We start from the raw sequence: 22,798 nt of genomic DNA, 5'->3' as shown, positions 1-22,798 counted from the left end.
ACTCTTCAATCGTACTTATTACATTTTGAATTATATTACATTTATTTATATAGATATCTCTCCTACTAGACTATATGCTGAGGAAACACAAAATATTTACTTATTTTTTATCACCTGTCATTCCTTGCACAGTTAGGCAACTCTACTAATACCGGAAAAATTCAGATTAACCAAAATTTTTAAATTTTGAGAGTAAATGTCATCTTAAAAACAATCAGGGCTTCCCTGGTGGCGCAGTGGTTGAGAGTCCGCCTGCTGATGCAGGGGACACGGGTTCGTGCCCCGGTCCGGGAAGATCCCACATGCCACGGAGCGGCTGGGCCCGTGAGCCATGGCCACTGAGCCTACGCGTGTCTGGAGCCTGTGCTCCGCAACGGGAGAGGCCACAACAGTGAGAGGCCCGAGTACCGCAAAAAAAAAAAAAAAATTAAATATTTACATCAATAACTAGTAAAACTGAAGGCAGGGGGAATTACGATTATGGGCCAAAATGAGTTTTGTTTACTAGCCTACTTAATTACTCCCCATGAATAAAATACATTATTCTTAATCTGTGATTAACAGCAACATTGGAAAAGGAGTCTCTTGTGTATTCCTAAGAAGGTGACAAAGGTAAAGGAAAAGAAATCCTTTTTCCAACCCAAAATAACAAGTTTTAAATAATAAAATCAGGAACTTCCCTGGTGGTCCAGTGGTTAAGAATCTGCCTTCCAATGCAGGGGAAGCGGGTTTGATCCCTGGTTGGGGAACTAAGATCCTACATGCTGCGGGGCAACTAAACCTGAGGGCCGCACTACTGAGCCCATGTGCTCTGGAGCCTGTGCGCCACATCTAGAGAAGAACCCGCACACCGCTACTAAGACCCAATACAGCCAAATAAATAAATATTTTAAAATAAATAAAATAAAATCAGAGCTATAAACTGCCAAAAAGTCCTTCTGAGACAAGGAAAATGATATAGGTCATAGACTCATATCGACATAAAAGAAAGGAAGCACATTAGAGAGGGATAAAAGAATGTAAAATAACATCTTTTGTTTATTTCATTTTATTTTTCTTATTCTTAATTGATCCAACAGATAACAATTGTTCAAAATAATTATAGCAATAATGTGTTTGGTAATTATAGCTTATGAATGATAACAATGTTATAAGGGACAGGAAGGAGAAATCGGGAATACTCTGTTATAAGATACTTGCACTACATGAATCAGTACAGTGTTACTTGAAAGTACACTTGCATCAGTTGCAAATGTATGTTGCAAACTTTAAAGCAACCACTAAACAAAGTAAAAAGAAGTATAATCAATATACAAAGAGAGGAAAGAAAATGAATTCATATTAAATGCTCAATTAAAACCTGAGCAAGAAGAAAAAGAGGGGAAGACAAAAAAGAAATAAAGAACAAGGGCAATGAACAGAAAATGGTAACAAATATAACAGATATTAATCCAAGTATATCAATAATCTCTTAATAGGTAAATGGATACACTGTGATACACCCATAAAATGGACTATTATTCAACATAAAGAAAAATAAGCTACCAAGCCATAAAAAGACATGAAGGAATCTTGAAAATATATTACCAAGTTAAAGAAGCCAACCTGAAAAGGCTACATACTGCATGATTCCAACTACATGATATTCTAGAAACTGTATGACTATGAAGACAGTAAAAAGATCAGCAGTTACCAGGGGTTGGATGGAGGTAGAGAGGGGGGAGAAGACGAATAGGTAAAGCACAGGGGATTTTTAGGGCAGTAAAACTATTTTACAGGGTACTATAATGGTAGATACATGACATGAGGCACTTCGCAAAACCCATAAACTATATAACACAAAGAGTGAACCCTAATTAAACTATGAACTTCAGTTAATAATCATGTATCAATATTGGTTCATCAATTATCACAAATGTATTATACTAGTATAAGATGTTACAAATAGAAAAAATGTTCAGTTAATAGTAATTAATACCATACAAGGCATCTGACATTTTCACTCAGGGAACTCAAAACTATAATTAATACAAATAAACACAAGAATTACAAGAATTAGGTTTAACAATTTGGATTAAACTATACAAAATCAAGATTTTCTAGATATATATAATGGTATAAGTACTAAGTTACCAAATCCTAACCATGGTGAATTTCTAAGATTGGCTAGAACCTGAAACATAAGATGAAACAGATTTAAATACACGGTACTGTGCTTTCAAGTTGCCCATGTTCCAAAATATTAGTAACAAAAAGCATTATATGGCTAAAAAGATAATAATGATATTTTTACAGTGAACATGAACTTTTTTTTTTTTTTTTTTTTTTTTGCGGTACACGGGCCTCCCACTGCCGTGGCCTCTCCCGCTGCGGAGCACAGGCTCCGGACGCGCAGGCCCAGCGGCCATGGCTCACGGGCCCAGCCGCTCCATGGCATGTGGGACCCTCCCGGACCGGGGCACGAATCCACGTCCCCTGCATCTGCAGGCGGACTCTCAACCACTGCGCCACCAGGGAAGCCCCAACATGAACATTTTTATAGGGTCATATTTCTCAAACACTTTGAAAGTTACTAAAGAACTCTATTTACTTTGCACATTTTTTCTGAACAAAAAAGAAAAGCACTGAAATTAGGGCAAAGGAATTGTTCTATATGTTGACGGTGGTGAATATTTACAACTCTGCATTTATCAATATTCACAGACTTCTATGCCATAAAGAGCATATTTTACAGTATGTAAATTACCTCAGAAATCAATTAAAAATTTAAACTGTAAATAGAGTAAATGGGAATGATATAGAGAAAGGAATAAAAGGGGCGAAAGATAACTGAACAGAGTAAAATGCAAAGAAAAAGAAGAGGTGGGATCATGTTGTTAAGAGTGAACAGTTTTTTTCAAGATATACGATTTCTACATATCCAAACTTAACTCTCTCAAATGTAATTATATGCAATATTAAAAACTATGAATTTCTGGACTTCCCTGGTGGCGCAGTGGTTGAGAGTCCGCCTGCCGATGCAGGGGACATGGGTTCGTGCCCCGGTCTGGGAAGATCTCACATGCCGCAGAGCGGCTGGGCCCGTGAGCCATGGCCGCTGAGCCTGCGCGTCCGGAGCCTGTGCTCCGCAACGGGAGAGGCCACGACAGTGAGAGGCCGCGTACCGCAAAAACAAAAACAAAAAAATACTATGAATTTCAATCGTAAAGATAATATATGGAAAAAAAGGATCAGAATAAAATACTTAAGATATCATCTCCTATTTACATGTTTTAATTTTCACAAAAACATGTGTATGTATAAATCTTATACATATATTGTATATACACAAACATATATGCATACATATATGTTAGCATATCTATAATAATTTTTACTGTCAGTAAACACTGGTTGAGGAGAAGCAAAGCGGCTTTCACTGCTCATTTTGTACTTCTTGATGTTGTTTACACTTTTAAACCATGTACATCCATTTTTTAAATGTCAACAGAATTAACTGAGCAAGGGGATTATGGGTCATTTTATGTTTTCTCCTCTATAACCTCTAATGAATATCATTTTTAAATCTGTTTAAAATAAGAAAATTATAAATAATAGATATTTAATTGTTAAACCTGTTTTTATAGTAGTGAAAAATGAGGGAAAAGTTTTAAAATTAAATGATCAATTGAAGTATTACAGAGACATATACTAGAAAGTCCTATGTATACCCAATAAAAAGGAGTTTAAAAAATGACATGGAAATAGGTTCATGATATGAAAAGCAGTTAATAAAAAAAAACTGATCTCATTTTTGGAAAAAATATTTAATAAAAGTATTAAAAATAGATTGTTATTAATTTATTCAACAACTAATTATTGAGATCCTTTTGTGTACCAGGTACTGAGACGGGTACAGAAGATACAGGGTAGACTAGCTGCCCTGGAGTAGGGAATAGGTTAGGGAAGTACCAGAGAAGGGAGATAAAGAGCTATTTAACTGCAGTGCTACTGTGGTAGGTTGTCTACAAATATAATCACCAAAATTCCTCCCACTTCTGAATGCTCATGCCACCCCTCCCATTAGGTATAGAGCCAATTTCTCCTTCCCTTTGAACCTAGCCTTCCAACTTACTTTGCCAAGTAGAATGCAACATAAGTGATACTGTGCCAGTTCCAAGCCTAAATATTAAGAGGCCTAGAAGTTTCTACTTGTTTTCTTGTTACCCTGAACTGCCATGTACTTCAGGATAGTCCAGCAGGAAAGGGAAACCATGTGTAAGAGACAGGCCCTGAAGGAAGAGTAACAACAAGTGGAGATAGCACCAAGATGAGAACTAAGGTGCCCAGCAGACAACCTGCATCATAGCCCCAAACAGAAAGTGAGAGCACCTTGGAACATCTAGCCTAAGTCAACCTGTCTCAACTGGCAGCAGATAAAACAGAGATGACTGGTTGCCACTCATCCCTGACCAAATTTCTAGCCCAAAGAATCATAAACAAAAAAAAAAGGTACTTTAAGGTGATATGCCATGCTGCAATAGATAACTGAGACCAAAAAATAGTACCTGGAAAGCGTATTACTGTAAGAGAAACCTAAAAAATATAATATTGGCTTTGTGGACACAGAGATAGGTGGAAGTTGAAAGGGCAACAAGGAGCCTGGAAACTGGATGAGCAGTAAGGACACTGCTATAGGAGGCTAGAAATAGAGTTATCCATATTATTTACTGGGAGAACAATTAGCATAACGTAACTTAGAAGATTAAAAATACACTTAAAGATTAAAAATAGCTAAGAAGATTTCCAGACAAAATATTCAAAGTGTCAATGGCTTCTTTACAGCCAAGTATGAGAAGGTACAAGAAGAAAAACATGAGCTAAAGAATTATAAGCAGAATTTAAAAGAAATATTTCCAACCAGGAGTTGCTTGGTTGGAAAATAACTTTCTCATCGCTAGCCTCTACAGATAGCAGAAAACTGTCAAAGAAACAGCATAAGGACAAAGATCAAATCCACAGTGCTACCAAGAACATGGGCTCAGAGGCATCAAATCAAAACGCATCTGTAAAATGTATTAGGACCTCAGGAAGACTTAAGACAGTGCTTGTATACTCTCTCAGGCAGGTAAAAGGGCTTCTAAGAAACTCCAGGCCCCTAACTTGAGATCCAAAGTAGAAAGAAGCCTGTCTCAGAAAGAACTGTGGATGTGACTTTTGTCTAATGGAATGCACTTATAATCTGATGTACAGAAAACCCACAAAGTGTTTAATGGAGTTCAATCAGTTTGTACTAAAAAACAAAACAAAACACTATTCCAAATAAAAAGAGGCCTTTAGGCTCTTAAACTGTCACATACATGAAGCAGACTAAAACTGCTACTTAGATGCAAACAAGGCCCATTTCTTATGGAAAAGTAAAAATGACTCAGAGAGGAGAGCCAAAAGCCGAAAGGATCCAGTCAAGAGCTAAGAATAATACAGGTCTTCCTCAACTTAAATGGGGTTAAGTCTCAATAAACCCACTGTAAGTCGAAAATACATTTAATACACCTAACCTACTAAACATCATAGCTTAGCCTAGCCTACATTAAATGTGCTTAGAACATTTACATTAGTCTACAGTTGGGCAAATCATCTAACACGAAGCCCTTTTCATAATAAAGTGTTGAATCTCTCATGTAATTTATTGAACACTGTACTGAAAATGAAAAACAGAATGGTTGTCTTGGTTCAGAGGATTTTAAGTGTACCGGTTGTTCACCCTTCTGATCATGAGGCTGCCTGGGTGCTGCGACTCACTGCCACTGCCCAGAAACATGAGAGAGTAAGCACACACATTGCTAGCCTGGGAAAAGATCAAAATTCGAAGTACAGTTTCTACTTAATATGTATCACTTTCACACCATCAAAAAGCCAAAAAATCTTAAGTGGAATCATCATAAGTCAGGAACCATCTGTAATGAATTATGAAGCCACTACCAGAAGACAGAACCAAGCCATAATCAAGGATATTTTCTATTTCCTGGTTAGAGTTCAGAATTGCTTTGGACCAGAGACTACTACATGCTTCCCATTCTTTCACTCTGCAACGGAAGTAACTATTGTGCTTTACTGTCCTTGTCTCAAAACTGTATACTGAGTGTATTGGGAGGGGGAGGGGGAGACTTGCCTTCTTAGTGCACAGGTATCCAAATCAAAAAGAGCTACACCCAAGGAGCCTCATCCATATCCCAACCTAATGCAGATCATAAGATAATGGACTTCGAACCTGAGGTCATAACTGGATGAGATTTCTGGGCATCTTAGGAGAGCTGGGGGTGCCCTCCATGTTGGAGAAATGTGAATTGTCCACCAGAGGAAGAATTGTGATAGCCATCTGCAAAGATGGCTGCCAACAATACCTCCTACTCCTGTACACATATGCTACTCCTCCTGTCAAGAGGTGGCATCTATTTCTCCTTTGAAAAACAAAATGCAGTTGAAATGATACTATGTAGTTTCAGGCCTAGGCCTTAATGGGCCAAGAAACTTCTGGTTTTGTTCTCTTGTTATCCAGAATCACCATGTAAAGAAATCCAGACTATCCTTCTACAGAGAAACCAAGAATATAGAAAAGCCCTGGTTGGTAAACAAACAGGCCATCTAGAGAACAGATGAGGTGTCTCAAGTAAAAGCCAGCACTAAGGCCATCTTGGATCCTCAAGGCCCACTCCAGCCATCTCAGTCAGTATCTTGTGGACCAGAGCAAGGTATTCCCTACTCAAACTCCTGATCCAAAAATTGTGAGCAATAAAATAGTTATGATTTTAAGTCACTAAGCGTTGAGGCAATTTGTTACTCAGTAATGAAAGACTGATACAGGTAGTGAGCGCAGCAAAGACTACAAAGGAAAAGTACTAGGTACTTTCTAAGAGTCAGTATTAGGAATCCTAATGTAATCTGAGATGTAGGGAAGGTTTTCTTGAGAAGTGATATACTTAAAAGTGGTTATTTAACACTATTTAATAGGAAATTATGAACAAAAATTTTGTTCACTGGTTTCAAATTTCTATTTTCCTAAATTTCCACATTATGCCTGTTTTACTTTTGAAATAACAACAAAAATGTTATTTTATTAAAGCTTCCTTAAGGATACTGTTGGCAGTTTACTGGTCCTATTGTATTGAAATTTATTAAGTCTAAAATATATTTTCTTATGACAAAATATGCAAACATTTCAGCAAATAACAAAAGTTTTCTACTGTCCTATGTAGTTGAAGAATGGGATGTTCTGATTACACTAGGATTCCAAAACTTAAACAGCCTATATTGGTTTAATAACTTCTAAAGAATTAGAATGTATTAAAACAATTAACCTAAAATTATACTGCTTATAATTTAATATCACACTATTTTTGGAAACTTCAGGTTTATGTTAATTCCTCATAGTTATCATTGTGAAAAGATGTGGATAACATAAGACTGAGAGAAGTAAATAATACTTTGATAACAGAATTAAGAGTGGAAATAACCCCCAAAACTGCAATAATGGAATAAAAGCAACATGGAAAAATTAAACAGAAATAACTGAAGAGACAAACACATTTAGGGTTAAAAAGAAATCAACCACAAAAGTACAAGAGGAGAAATAATCCAGCTTAACAGTATAAAAAAGCCTTGGGGTTTCAGCTGACCACAAGTATATCAGACAAGTATATATCAGTATATATATACAATAGTAAGGTAAGCCATATCAGCATAATAACTGCTTAGATAATCTCAGACTTCATTAATGCATTTAATTGACAAATATTTACTGAAAACCTATAATGCACTACTTATTTTCCTAAGAGAATACAGTAATGAGGACCAGAGAAGGAATAATCTCACCATATTTAGAACTAGTCAAACTACATATGGAATATTAAGTCCATATAAAGGAAATGGTTGAAAAAATTAGAGAAATGTGACCTATAAAAGGAAAACTTCCTAATTTGAATATTGCCCTAAAAGAAGAAAGAAAGCTCTTAAAACAATTCTTTCATTTTACCAAAATAAATTGACTACTACGTGACAGGCGTTGTGCTAGGCACTGGGGTATAAGTGGAAAACAAAATAGATATTGTCCCTGTCTTCACTCTACTTATAGTCTAGTGAACACCCTATCACTAGAAGACCTTTTAGCAGGTACCAAATAAGAATCTGTCAAGCACTTTTTATAAAAGAGATCTCTTTTATAACAGATCTATATTATATTTAGATAATCTCTTTTATTATATATTATTATACAATAATCTCTTTTATAATAGAGATTCATGTACTTTGATAAGGCTGAAATAAATTACCTCCAAAGTTACTTCCAAATCTAAAATTTTATGATTACTTACTTATAGCACTATAACATGAAAGAATGTAATTGTTACTCTGAGATAAATGAATGTATAATGAATAAGATAACAGGCAAATCAATACACACAAACACACACACACGGGTTGTTGTTTTTTTCTTTTAATATTTCTACCTAATAAGACAACCACGTCACTTTACACGTTAAGCCTTCATAGGCAAACTACTCAAAACCAACTTCAATCCATATTCAGAAAATCCAATCCCAAATTTTTATTTCATTTCAACAAAAATTTTAAAACTCTTTACCCTAATGATTATCTCACCCTAGTTAAAATAATTCCAAAGAAATTAATATCCATGATTTCTCTGGGATTTCTTATATTAATTAATATACCTTTCCATGGCTTTAGCTGTATAAGGCAAATGCATTTCAATACTGTGTTCATCTTCATCTGTCTGCAGAGACATTCGTTCAAACATTCCTGTCTTCCACAGTTCTCCGTAAACTAGAGATTTCAAAATATAGTAAAACAAATATATTAATGTATATCCTTACCCTGTGAGACTCTATCCAGTAACACAAACTACATGCTTTGGCAAGAGACAAAAAGCACCACATAATATTCTCCATTTTTAGTTTAAAAAAAGGAAAAAACAACTAGCTTCTTACATACCAGACAAAACAGTAAGACATGTAATGATTTATTCAGCACTTTCACATGTTACATAGTTACATAAAAAATAGTAATTTTAATTTTTCATCAATTCCTTTCATTATATCTAAAATCACCTCTGAGTCTAAGCTTATCCTTGACCTTATTCAATCTGTAGATATTAACAAGAACAGTTGATTAGAAATCTTACTGAAATATGGAAAAATCCCCTGGTCTACTTACTCATGAGGTTAATAATATAGTTTTTGAGTTTTGTTTTGTTTTTTAATACAATGTACAGACTTATTATTTTACACCTCAGGTTCCTGTCATACTAAGATAAGAAAAGAAAATTCCTTCTGAGAATGCTATTTTCCTCAACATTAAAAATTAAGCTCGTGGTATAGACTGGAATATAAATTTACCACAGTACCATGCCTTAAATAATCTTAAAATTTTAAAATGATTTAGTAATTCAAATCCTTCTGATGAATTCCACTTAAAACTAAATATTATCAATATATAGCAAGAAAATGATGAAATATGTAAAAAAAGATATAAGAATATTTTTATTTTATCATTGAACAAAACCAGCATTTTTATAACTACATCCATAAATGGGTTTACCAATAACAAAGAAACGAACAAATAACGGTATGACTTTTTTTTCTATAAAATTATACCTGATTAAAAATCCTCCATTCCTCATTGTCAGTCTATCCAAAACCAAAATTTTCTGAATGCCCCAACAAAGTTTTAAAAATAAAGCGTGTCCCAGAGGAAAGGGGAATTGGAATGAAGGTCGTAAAAAGGTACAAACTTCCAGTAATAAGATAAGTAAGTACTAGGGATGTAATGTACAACATGATAAATATAATAAACACTGCTGTATGTTATATACAAGTTGTTGAGAGTAAATCCTAAGAGTTCACATCACAAGGGAAAAAAATATTTTTTTCTATTTCTTTAATTTTGTATCTATATGAGATGATGGATATTCGCTAAACTTATCATTTCATGATGTATGTAAAGTCAAATCACCATATTGTATAACTTAAACCTATGTAGTGTTGTATGTCAACTATATCTCAATAGAACTGGAAGAAAAAAATAAAAATTTTAAAAGCATTTTAAATATTTGAAAAATGTGTACCCTAAAACCATTCCAGGGAGTAAGGCTAGTTTCATTAATAACCTATATCCTAACAACAAATTGCTAATACTCTATAATACTTAAAACCCCAAATTATGAAAATTTAGGCCTAAAAATTAAAGAAAAAGAGGTGATCATTTCCTCTGCAAATGGCTTTCTTCATTCTACAGAAGAATTTGTTGCAAAATTTCTTGAAACAATAAAAACACTCAACGTACTTAAAATATAATTTGATGAACTGGAAGGATACACACCAAGTTCATGAATGTGGTTACTTTGGGGAAATCAAATTGAGTTCAGATGAGGGGAAATTCTGAGTCAAGTGTGGATGATAAGTACATGAGTATTTGTTATAGTAGTCTCTGTATTGTTTGGTATTTTTTAAATTATGTACAAAATGAGACATGATTAAATAAAAACTGTGATTTCTAGAATTCTATTTAAAAATCAAAATAATAGATATGTTTTAAAAATAAAATGCACTTAAGATTTATGTGGCACCCTTCTTGCAGAGTTTCACAACTACGGTCTCAATTTTTTTCCCATAAAAATTATATATGAGGATATAAAGTCATTATCACCATTATCCATTTACGGTGAGGGAACTGTTATACACAGAGGAAGACAAACATGCCCAAAATGTTTCAACACGTTGTTATGGGTACCAATTTCTTGTCTCACTGTACAACAAGTACATGGTACTTCCCTGATTATAAATGTAACCAGTACACTCCAAAGACTAGCGGATCTGACAGATTTTTGCGGCTGGCAGAAAAACTATAGTTGTCTTTTAGGCATATGGAAGATTTTCTTTCTTAGTTTTTGTTTTTTGCAGATTAGTTATAACAAATTTTATTTTTACAATTCAAATATTACTATGATACTAATACTTTTAACTGTAAATTAACTTATAGTTCCTATTTGTAAAAACTTCAGCTGTTTACAAACTATAAAATTTCTATATACTTACTCTTTTGGTCAATACGAAGGTCATACAGAGGTGTCCTATATATATCCACACTGGAAAGTGCACATCGAGAAAGGGGCACATGATGAGAAGGCCCAAGGATGAAAATTCTCCGGCTAGGAGATATACAATAAAAAACACAGAACAATTGCACTTCTACAAAAACTTTATTAAATAAAAAGGAAAAAACAAGTAATTTTTAAAAATTACATGTAATATTGTTTTCCTTGATTGAGTTCATTACCTACTGCTATATGCTAAACTGTGTTCTCTTGAAATCATACGTTGAAGTTTCAACCCCTGTACCTCAAAATGGAACCTATTTGGAGATAAGGTCTTTAAAGAGGTGATTAAGCTAAAATGAGGTCATTACCGTGAGGCCTGAATTCAATATGACTGGTGTCCTTATAAGAAGAGGAAGAGACACCAGGGGTGCACATGCACAGAGAGGTGACTGACCATGTGAAGAGGCATCAGGAAGACAGTCATCTGCAAGCCAAGGAAGAAACCTAAGAAGAAACCAACCCTGCCAAACCATCTTGGACTTTTCCAGCATCTAGAACTGTGAGAAAATAAATTTCTGTTGTTTCAGTCCCCTAGTTGATGGTAGTTTGTTATGGCAGCACTAGCAAACTAATGTTCCTACCAATGACTTGCTCCTCAGTTAATTAAGTTCAATTACTTATCTCTATCTTTTTGTTGGAAGGTCTTTAAAAGAACCATGTTTAACACCTGGGAATACTAGTTACTGATTATCTACAGTAAACCAACCGACTATGCTTAAAATCACCTCTGTATTCACAATGGCTAGGCTACAAAAGGTTTTCAATAGCTGTATTAATTGAATTTTAAACATTTCATCTATTAAAATCTCAAAATAACAAATTCTAAACTTGCCTACAACATTAATAAAAATCCATAAAAGTATAAATTCTAAAAATCCGAAATATCATTACAAAGAAGCATTCTGTTAAAGCTATTTCTACATTTCTTCCATGGCAGAGAAAAAAGGCATCTTGTTGAGAACTCTGTGTAATAAGCTTTCTCAGTTCCCATTCAAGTAGAAGTCATTCTCAAAAACAAAGAAAATTATGTGTTATCTGCACTGTAGGCTAAAGAAAAGAACTAGGCTAAACTGTAGATTAAATCTTTACAATCCTTTTATCTTAACATCAAGAGTAAAATTAACTTATTCTCCATTTTATCTCAAACATCTCTACAATCTAAATTCCAAACTCTCCATTTTCGTTGTTTCTCCCAGATTCATATGAACAAAATTTTCCCCACAACACACACACACACACACACACACACAAAGTTACAGACACAAAAGAACCAAAACTATAAGAAAAAAAGGAATATATGTAAGCTATATACCTAGAAAATTAAGTGCTACTCATTGCTCATCTAATGGACAAAAACACAAAGACTGAATCACAGAGCTGTATCTCTTTCACATCAAAAACTTGCAGGCCAAGGAATGTGTGCTTTAGCAATATATTTATTTTGACAGAATTCTATTACAGCTAAGAAAATTAACCTACTGTCATCTATATCTTACTTGCTATATGGGGTGTTGGGGGGCAGGGGTGGATAAGAAAGATGTGGATAAGGAAAAGGTAATTCTCAGTTTAGTCCCAAAATCTCCTCAAGATGTTGCAATCCTCAAGATGTCACTCAGAGCCCACATGTAAGACTTCACTCACAGGCCATTTCTAGTCAGAAACATAATCCATTTCCTCGCCTCCCCTGCTAATACCCACTTCTTGTCACCATCTCTATGATCAACTCAATAACCATTTCAGAAAAAAAAAATCAGATCTATAGATTCCTAAATGAACAAAAGATACCACTATGTTCTTGTATCTTAACAGCACAAAAATATCACCACATTTTTAAAATTAAAGTTTAATGAGGGACATAGAAAATGGTAAATTTGAGTGCTTAGGAAACTTGCTTAAGGATAGGTATTATATGAATCAAGAATCAAGTAAGAAAAAAAAAGTATTTTTATGATTGAGGAATGTATTTCTATGAAAAGAGAGAGGGATAGAATATTTAAAATCAGAACACTCCTGGGAAATTCAGAATATATAATTAAAATATGAAATGACTTTTAAAAATCAATCTAGGCATAGATATATTTCATAGGTAAGTATAACAAGGTTCTTCTAACAGTGGCTAAAAGATGAGCGTTACTCCAGAAATAAAGACCCGAGGTCAGCTTCGAAAGCCTAACTGCCTCCTCTAATACGTGACTATTCAATTGCTTGCCTTTTTGTCAGACCCAACCTAGATGAAAAGATAAAGTCTGGTGGGGAAAAGGGGTCCCATCAGTCTGAATTATCCAACTGTGTACCCAAAGGTTGAAACTCATCCAAAAGCAACATAGTGAAGTTCCACATTTAGTTAAGAGAGATAATAGGAAAAAAGAGATTTAGGTCCCATCAATATAAAACCCTTAAAAGTGATATACCCAAAAACAAACCAAAAAAGACTTCTTTTCATTGAGAGAAGAAAAAAGAAACTGGATATTGAACAAGTAGTAATCTCAGAATGAGTCTCTGTGTTAGCTATATGCTATAAGACAATTAATAGTGTAAATAAAAGATAATGCATTTTTCCCCCTAGATTGCTAGATCCATAAACACCAAGACCATACAAATATTTTGGAGAGAAATGTAATACAGGCATTGAAAGTAATGCCACTTTCTCTCCCTTCAATTAATTACAAAGTTCTTTGTCTTAAAAGAGTAACTTTTAAATATTGGCATATAATCACTGTTGCCATACACGTAAAAGAAACCTTTAATATAAAAAAATAGAAAAAAATCAGTAGGCATTCTTTCAGAAATAAATGTATTTCACATATAATAATACCTCCAGATAATCCACATTTGTGGAGTTACTTACTATGAGGAGTGCAGTCTGTACACCTAACACATGAGTTACCTGAGTGTCTGCTCTCATAAATATTCAACTACTTATACTAAATAATGGAACACAAGTAATTTTTTTAAAGTGTTTCATGGTTAAGTGGAGATATTTTAACTAAAGAATAAAATGTCATGTGGCCCCAAAAAAGATTCCTTTTGGCATTCTTTTTCTGCCCTGCAAGGTTTTCTGAAAGATATGAATCAAAATCAAGTTACTATCTAAGTAACATCCTGAGTTCCGGTTTTTAATTAAAGTTTTAGTAATAGGAAAAGACTTTGCAACTCTAAATATGGGAAAGAACTTAATTAAATGTATAATTTTTAAAATTCCTTAAACAGCCTGAGTATTCTTTCTAAAACATGAATCAGATCATATCACTTCCCTGCTTAAAAAGTCTTTCAATGGCTTTTCTTGGTCAGAGGATAAAATACAAAAATCCTTAAAATGGGTTCTAAAGTCTCATATCAACTGGCCCCTTCTTGTGTTATTATTCTTCCCCCGCTGGATCTCAGTACTTTATGCACACTGGTCTTGCAGTTCCTTGATAACAAGAATATCTTTGCCTATTTCAAAACTTCTTCACGTGTAATTGTTTCTTTTGCTTGGCTTAAAAATCATTTCCCCAGAGATGCCTTCTCCAATACCTTATCCACAATATAAATCCAATCACCCTGAATCACACCAATCACCCTGAATCACAGCAAAGTGTGAACTCACAAGAACCTTTCAAGGAGTCCACAAAATCAAAACTATTTTCATACTAATACAGAGAAGTTATTTGCCTTTTCAACATGTTAACATTTGCACTTGTAGTACAATAGTAAGACTGGGTATACTGCTGGCTACAACCAAGGTAACGGAATCAAAATGTACTAGTAGTCATGTATTCTTCACCTTCACCCATGCTGTATTTTTTTTTAAGCCAGTTTCATTTAATTTCATTAAATTTTGAACTTCGAGTACAGTTTTATAAAAATATTCTGTATGACAAAATGCATTCAATTTGTGGTGATAAACACATAAAGCACTTCTACTGCATACAGAAGTATGTCTCAAGGAAAAAGCATCTGTGTGATTTTGAGTTATGAGCTGAAGTAGACTTTTTTCCACGGAACACAATTTTTACTTCAAAAAAATGACTGTAGACAAATTGTGGTTATTCCAATTTAGGTATCCAGCAGAAATTTTTTAGAAAATGAACAAAATGAGCCTGACACTTCAAAGAAAATATTTGACGTATTTGTTGCCAATGATAAAATTGAAACTTTTAAGTGAAAATTAGACTTTTGCAAAAAAGCTTCCCAATAATTAAAATTTTTTCTCATGAAATTGATGGTGCTATTAACAAATGTGATTTTTTTTTACATCGTATGATGAAATGTCAACATTTGAAAGATCTGCATGACTCAATGAACAAATATTTTCCAAATGTTCATGCAAGATGTTACAAAATCATGCAAAGGTAAAAGATCCATTCAAATTTTAAGGACAAAAGATGATCTTGGTTGACACGTAGAGAATGGGAATGGGAAAGAAGAATGGAAGCTAGTGGTATCAAATTTATCCTTCTCTCTTGGACTGTTATTTTTTCTCTATACTTATTATTCCCAAAAGGATGTTTTCTCTATTTTCTTAAAGAACTATGAAGATATTGCAAATCTCAGGGAGGGCCACTTCCAAGAGAATACAACAAGACTGTCCATGATTATTTTTAACACTGAGACCTTCACACTTATTTATTCAGAATTCAATTACTATATACTAATTATAAAAATAAACTGATCACATCATCATCCATCATTTGCATTTCTTTTTACTGATCTCCTTTATTGTCACCTTCTTAGTCCTTGACTCTCTTCCCTTATTATTTTTTTCCTTTCCATTCTCACTGTCCATCAACTTATTTAACACACAATTTCCACTTATATCAATATAGGCTCTCTACATATTCCTAGGCCAAATTTAATTCAGGGGTACCCTTTTAGCACATATCATCATCAATAAAAGTTCTGCCAAATAGAAAAAGGTTTGGAAAAGGCTGTTATATAAACTAGCCTTGATTATGTTGGTTTATAGGCCCAGGGTCAAATAAAGGAAGCTTCTGAAAAGCTTTACAATCTAATTTCTATTTTACTCTTATTCATGAAACAAGTTAAAATTATACATTAAATATGTATTATGAATTATTTGTTAAAGATATGCATCAAAACATCATAAAGGAGGTGGAGCTAACCAAAACCTCCTCAATCTGGCAATATTATCATTTTATTTATTATTAAAAACTTACTACAAAATAATTTTCAATAAAGGCCTGATAAAATGTGCAGAGCATACTACATAAAAACAAAAGAGAGCAGCTTTTTTGCTTTGACAATTTGAACTAATTGCTCATAAAGGAGTAGGCTGTGGGTGAGATTTTCTTTTTAAACTCAGGGCTATTGTGAGTTACTTCTGAATGATTATACTTCATCTCTACTAGTACGGGTCTAACCTAACAACATTTGACAGAATTAAAATGATCAGTTTCACCTATTCACACAGTGTATGTACAACTGGCAATATAGACTAGAACCTGACACTGGTTCACATGTAGTGAATTAACTATTTAAATAAAATGTTGGTCAGCAAATTAAGTAATTTGGGTGGCTAATTCCAGCAGAAACTTTTGAAACTTCACAAGTTTCTTATTTTAGAGAGTGGTATACTAAGCTTTTAAAGTTCACAAATTTCTCATTTTAGAGAGTAGTATACGACTCAGTCTCAATTTGACAGAAAGATTTTTTTTAAGCTAATTTCAGAGCTGTCATTAAATTATTAAGAGCTAATATACTTCAAAAACCATATTAAATTCATTGTCAGATTCTAAAATAACTCAGGTACCTTATCCTGTCAATGAGAAATTATTCTTCATTCATTAAACACAACCTAACACGTGCAATAAAGAATTTTCAATTATAAAGTGATTAAAATAGAACAAAGGGCTTTGAATTTTTCTTAAAAGTATTCATCTCCAGGTTTTCAAAGAAAATTTTAAAAACCAAAATATTTAACTGTTAATGTTCCTGGACCCAATTCCACTGTGTGCGTTCACGTGAGTGGAAGAGGGGGCACACTCAATTCTGACACTATCTACCTTGAGATAGCATCAGATTCCACAGGTTACGGGTTCAGTCCTACAAAAACGTCCCCACACCCACACCCATCCCCCATCTCAGATGCCAGTCACAAGCCCAGGTTGTCACTTGTGCTTCTGACCAACCAGTTACAGATTGGCGATTCCAACAACCACCTCCTTGAATTTCAATTCAGAGGCCAATCATAAGTCCAGGTTGTTACCTATACTTCTGACAGACCAGTTATAAATCAGAGGTTTAATTTGCTAGAGCGGCTCACAAAACTCAGAGAAATATTTCACTTACTAGGTCACCGGTTTATTATAAAAAGATATAACTTAGCAACAGCCAGATGGAAGAGGTGCATAGGACAAGGCAAGGGGAAAGAGCCAGGACCTTCCATGCCCTCTCCAGGCAGGCCACTCTCCCCAAATCTCCACGTGTTCACCAACCTGGAAGCTCTCCGAACCCTGTCCCTTTGAGTTTTTATGGGGGCTTTATTACATAGTCATGATGGCAACTGATTCAACCTCCAGGCTCTCTCCCCTCCCCAGGGGAGGTCAGGGATTGGGAATGAAAATTCCAACCCTCTAAACACAAGGTTGGTTATCCTGGCAACCTGGCAGCCCCATGCTTAGGTGGGGTCCGAAAGTCACCTTATTAACATACAAGAAAAACCTTTGCCATTCTCACCACTTAGGAAATTCCAAGGGTTTTGGGAGCTGTGAGCCAGTAACTGTGGAAAAAGACTGAATATATATGTGAAATATATTTTGGTCATCTAAATGACCAAATACATATTTCGTATAAATCACAATACTGTATTAACCTTCTAACACTTCCAGAACTAAACATTTTACCAAACAAAGGGAAGGTAGAAGCTAAATGTTCAGATAATGAAAAATAGTATTAAAGCTTTTCATAACCTATATAAGGTATAATCAAATTCATAAAGTCAAATTCTTAATGAAATCAAGTATATAAGTATGTAAAACAAATTACTTCAGTGACAAAGCAATTATAATTCCCAACCACCTAATCAAAAAGGTATCTAACTATATTACTTACGTAATAGATGGATCCACTTGTTTGTAAGCATGAGCAGCACAAGACCCACAGTACGTATACCCTGCATGGCTACAAAACAAAAAAATGTTTAACTTAATCATCAGATTCAAAATCAAGTTATTCTGGGGAAAAAAAAACTTTTGAAAGAAATCTAATAATTATGGTAAACATTATGTGTACAGATTAAAAAGCAATGTATTGATAGATAATGATGCAACTTATAGAAGATAACAGGGAACACATCATTGTTTTGTGTTCCACTGTTATTTTATTTATTTATTTATTTATTTTGTGGGGGGGCCATGCTGCACAGCATGCAGGATCTTAGTTCACCAACCAGAGATCAAACCCGTGCCCCCTGCAGTGGAAGCATGGAGTCTTAACCACTGGACCGCCAGGGAAGTCCCCCTGTGTTCCAATTTTAAATGTTAAAAAGTATTTGGTCTGAAGGAAAATTATATTTGGAAATATTCAAGGCTTATTTGAAGTTGCTAATGTAACATTAATAATATGTGAGCTCTTAACATTCCTCTTCAATACCATAAACAGACTATTACATACATAAAAATGATAAGACCAAGTCAAATCAGAGCAAAACAAATAATCTACAAGAAACAACTCACGTCCCTCTGTGTCTTTAGTGGTAAGAGAATTGACCTGACCTTCTGTGTATTATGCCTTTCATTTTCTCTCCCTACTACTCATCCCATCCTTTTCGTCCTCTGGTCTCAGCTTTACATTGGTTCTCTGATCACCCATACAATGACTTGGTTTCATAACTTCATTTTTCTTTCTTGACTCAAGCTATGTGAGTCTAGAAATATTTCCCTTAATGCTTACTATTTAGTGTACAGCCAGTAAATGTTTAACAAATGGCTCTGTAGGAAAAAACTGTATACATATGTACATAAGCTTACTATAAATTTTACTGAAATAAAGAAAGACGTATCACACAACTGACAAACAATGAAAAAATATAAAATACTCTTTACTGCAAATTCAGCTTAGGCAACTGATTGTCCCAGAATACTTTCACTGATGGTAGCTGAACTCTTTGACCCACAGCCAAGCAATGGCTGCAAATGACAAGAGTGAAATAATGAAGACATATGTCTGAATTTCACTCATTCAACAATGACTTGAATGACTTCTTTGCTTATTAAACAATAGTTTTTCAAATACTGGAAAGCATATTTCTTTCCTCATTTTTTCGTGCTTGTCACAGTGTAAAGGTTACAGACATAACATAATTTTAAGTTTCATCTGCCTTATTAACCTTTCCCCATTACTTTTCTTGAGTACAGACAATCAACAAAAAATAAAGTCCTGATTTATAGCAATCTGTCTATTAATGTGGATTAAATCATTCCCATCATGGACAATTTCAAGATGCAGAGTAAACTGAAAACACAAAACACAGACTGGGAGAAAATATTTGTAAAGCATATACCTGACAAAGGATTTATATCTAAATATATAAAGAAAAAGCATATATCTGATAAAGCATTTATATCTGAATATATAAAGAAATTTCAAAACAACCTAATACTTTAAAAAATATAGGTAACTGTTTTACAAGACAAAAAGAATTCTGAAGATTGGTTGCACAACAAAGTGAATGCACTTAACACTACTATATAAATGGTTAAAAGTAGTTAAGATAGTAGATTTTATGTTACTACAATTTTTTTTTAATTGTTAAATAGGAAAAGATGTGAACAGATACTTTCATCAAAAAACACACCGGGGGCTTCCCTGGTGGCGCAGTGGTTGAGAGTCCGCCTGCCGATGCAGGGGACACGGGTTCGAGCCTCAGTCCGGGAAGATCCCACATGCAGCGGAGCAGCTGGGCCCGTGAGCCATGGCCGCTGGGCCTGCGCGTCCGGAGCCTGTGCTCCGCAACGGGAGAGGCCACAGTAGTGAGAGGCCCGCGTACCGCAAAAAAAAAAAAAAAAAAACACCAGGATGGCAAAAAGCACACAAAAGAAGGCTCTACATCAGTTAGTCATTGAGGAGAGGCAAATTAAAACTACAGTGAGCTACCACTGAACACCCACTAGAATAAGCTAAAATTAAAATGAGTGACCATACCAAATGTGGCAAGGATGTAGAACTGAAACTCAGTCTGTAGGAAACGTAAAACGGTAGAACTACTTTGGAAAATAGTTTGGCAATTTCTTAAAAAAAAAAAAAAGAAAGCTAAACATACTTCTGCCATAAAACTCCTGCCAGCGATTCCACTCCTAAATATATATATACATATATATATATATATATTTAAGCATTATGTGCACACAAAGATTTGTACACATTCATCCCATTTTTATTTGCAAGAGCCAAAAACGGAAACAGCCAAACGTCCCTCAAAAGGTGAATGGATAAACAAATTGAAGTATATCCATACAATGAAATAACTCTTCAGCAATAGAAAGGAATGAACTATTGACACACTCAGAATAATTATGGTAAAAAAATAAATATGCTGAGTGAGAGAAGCCAGACAAAAAAGAGTTCATGCTATATGATTCCATTTAAATACTTCTACAATAAAAATTTTTTTAAAAGAATATGTATGTATAAAACTGAGTCACTTGCTGTACAGGAGAGTGGCACAACACTGTAAATCAACTCTTCTTCAATTAAAAATAAAAATAAATAATTCTAGAAAATAAGAACTAATCTATAGTGACAGAAAGTAAATCAGTGGATGTGGGAGGGTGGGAGAAGGGCAGAGAGGGAAAGAAGGGCACAAGGAAACTTCTGAAGATGAAGAATATGTTCATTATCTTAATCGTGGTAATGACTTCACAGGTGTATACATATTTCAAACTTATCAAACTGCATACTTTATATGCAGTTGAATGTTAATCATACCCCAGTAAAGCTCTATTTTAAAAATGAGGGCTTCCCTGGTGGCGCAGTGGTTGAGAGTCTGCCTGCCGATGTAGGGGACACGGGTTCTTGCCCCGGTCCAGGAAAATCCCACATGCCGCGGAGCGGCTGGGCCCGTGAGCCATGGCCGCTGAGCCTGCTCGTCCGGAGCCTGTGCTCCGCAACTGGAGAGGCCGCAACGGTGAGAGGCCCGCGTAACGCAAAAAAAAAAAAAACACAAAAATGATACTCATCTGATATAGACACAGAAAAAAGAGATTCACATAAGTCAATCACAACCATACAAGATAGTAGCGTCCTTAATTAGGAGTAAAGTAATATGGGACATATGCTAAGCACACTGAAATCACTGAGGCTTTATTGGTCAGATTAATGGTAGTCACTCCATCCTTACACCTCTGTCAAGGGAGCCTATCAAGTTGCCTGAATATAGCAATATTCTCACAACCCAGTTCTAATCTTAGCCAGAAGGTAATATAAGTTGTTCTGTGGCTCAGCAGATTCAGTTTTGTTGTCATCCTGCACTGATCTTGATATTCTAGGCTAACCAGGGGCTCTATCTTAACCGGTTATGTCCCCAATCTTCCAGTCCCCAAGACACCAATACCAACTACTTCAGATACTTAATACCTGTTCCTCATCTGAACATCACTGGCTCCTGTCAGTTCAGATATGCACTATCTTGCCTGGCCATGCAGACCTTAAAAACCATCTGATCCATCTGGATCCTCCCTGGTCTGTCACAAACCTGAATGACATTCAGATTTTCAACACTGCTTTGCTCTCAGTTGTCCCTCACTTCACATCCCTCCACTTCTCAATCCTTACTCTTCTTGAATTTAAAGGCCCTGAACCCCAATCTATACTCCGATCTCTAAATCAACCTGTCTTTGTACTCTAAGTCTCTCCCAGTTTTACCAATGCTGTTCCTACCCAAGCTCAGTTCTTAAATGCCAGAAAGCCTTCTTAGAAACGTTAGATTCTTGAAGTATAGGCAGAAAAGAAATAGTAAGTAGAAGGGTAAGGGCATGAAGGGAATAAAGCCTGAAGGAAAAACATGAGCAAATGTCCAAGTGTATGATGTAAATGAGAAAATATGAAATTGGTCTGAATGGAACAAGACAGTAATGTTAAGCCAGAGTCAGACAGAAGAGTCTGGGCTTGATAAAACAAGTTACTGAAAAACTGCTGTGTGCTCTTGGAACAGGGAGTGATAATATGAAACTGTTATCATGTACTGAAAAACACAAGCACAAAGGACGTGTTAGAGGCAAGATGAGTTACATGAAGCTCTCTTGGAAACTGTGGCATGAGGTAGTAATATCACGGTCTAGGTCTAGAATGGTGTCAGTGTCAGTGGGAAATGAAAAATCAATGCTCTAGGGTCTAGAAAGAAACACTGACATATCTTAGTGACCAAGTAGGAGGAAGAAGAAGAGGACAGTTATGATGATGGTGATAATTGAGTGCTTACTGCATCTCAGGCACTCTTCTACGTAACTCAAAGCATTACTTTTAATCCTAACAACTCTATGAGATAGGAATTATTATTCTTCTCATTTGATAGATGAAAAAACTGAAGCAGAAAGGTTAAGAAACTTGCTCAAGGTCATACAGATAGTAAATGGCACTCCAGGATATAAAGCCAGGCAGTAGAGCTCCAGAACCCATTCTTACGCACCGTTAAGAGACCTTTACATAGTT

General features: G+C 35.0%; 1 protein-coding gene across 1 annotated transcript in view; it reads right to left on the bottom strand.

Moving 5' to 3' along the window:
* MEMO1 (mediator of cell motility 1) overlaps nucleotides 1-22,798 on the bottom strand; it is a 127,838-nt gene that overhangs the window by 30,999 nt on the left and 74,041 nt on the right. The window contains exons 4-6 of the mRNA XM_060026871.1: nucleotides 18,203-18,271; nucleotides 11,088-11,200; nucleotides 8,706-8,817 (exon numbers count right to left, since the gene is read on the bottom strand). Of these exons, the coding sequence (XP_059882854.1) occupies nucleotides 8,706-8,817; nucleotides 11,088-11,200; nucleotides 18,203-18,271 (294 nt within the window). The remainder of the gene's footprint in view (nucleotides 1-8,705; nucleotides 8,818-11,087; nucleotides 11,201-18,202; nucleotides 18,272-22,798) is intronic.

Source organism: Delphinus delphis, chromosome 12 (assembly GCF_949987515.2).
Source record: "Delphinus delphis chromosome 12, mDelDel1.2, whole genome shotgun sequence".
In the NCBI taxonomy this organism is placed as follows: Eukaryota; Metazoa; Chordata; class Mammalia; order Artiodactyla; family Delphinidae; genus Delphinus; species Delphinus delphis.
This window is presented reverse-complemented; position numbering and strand designations above follow the sequence as displayed.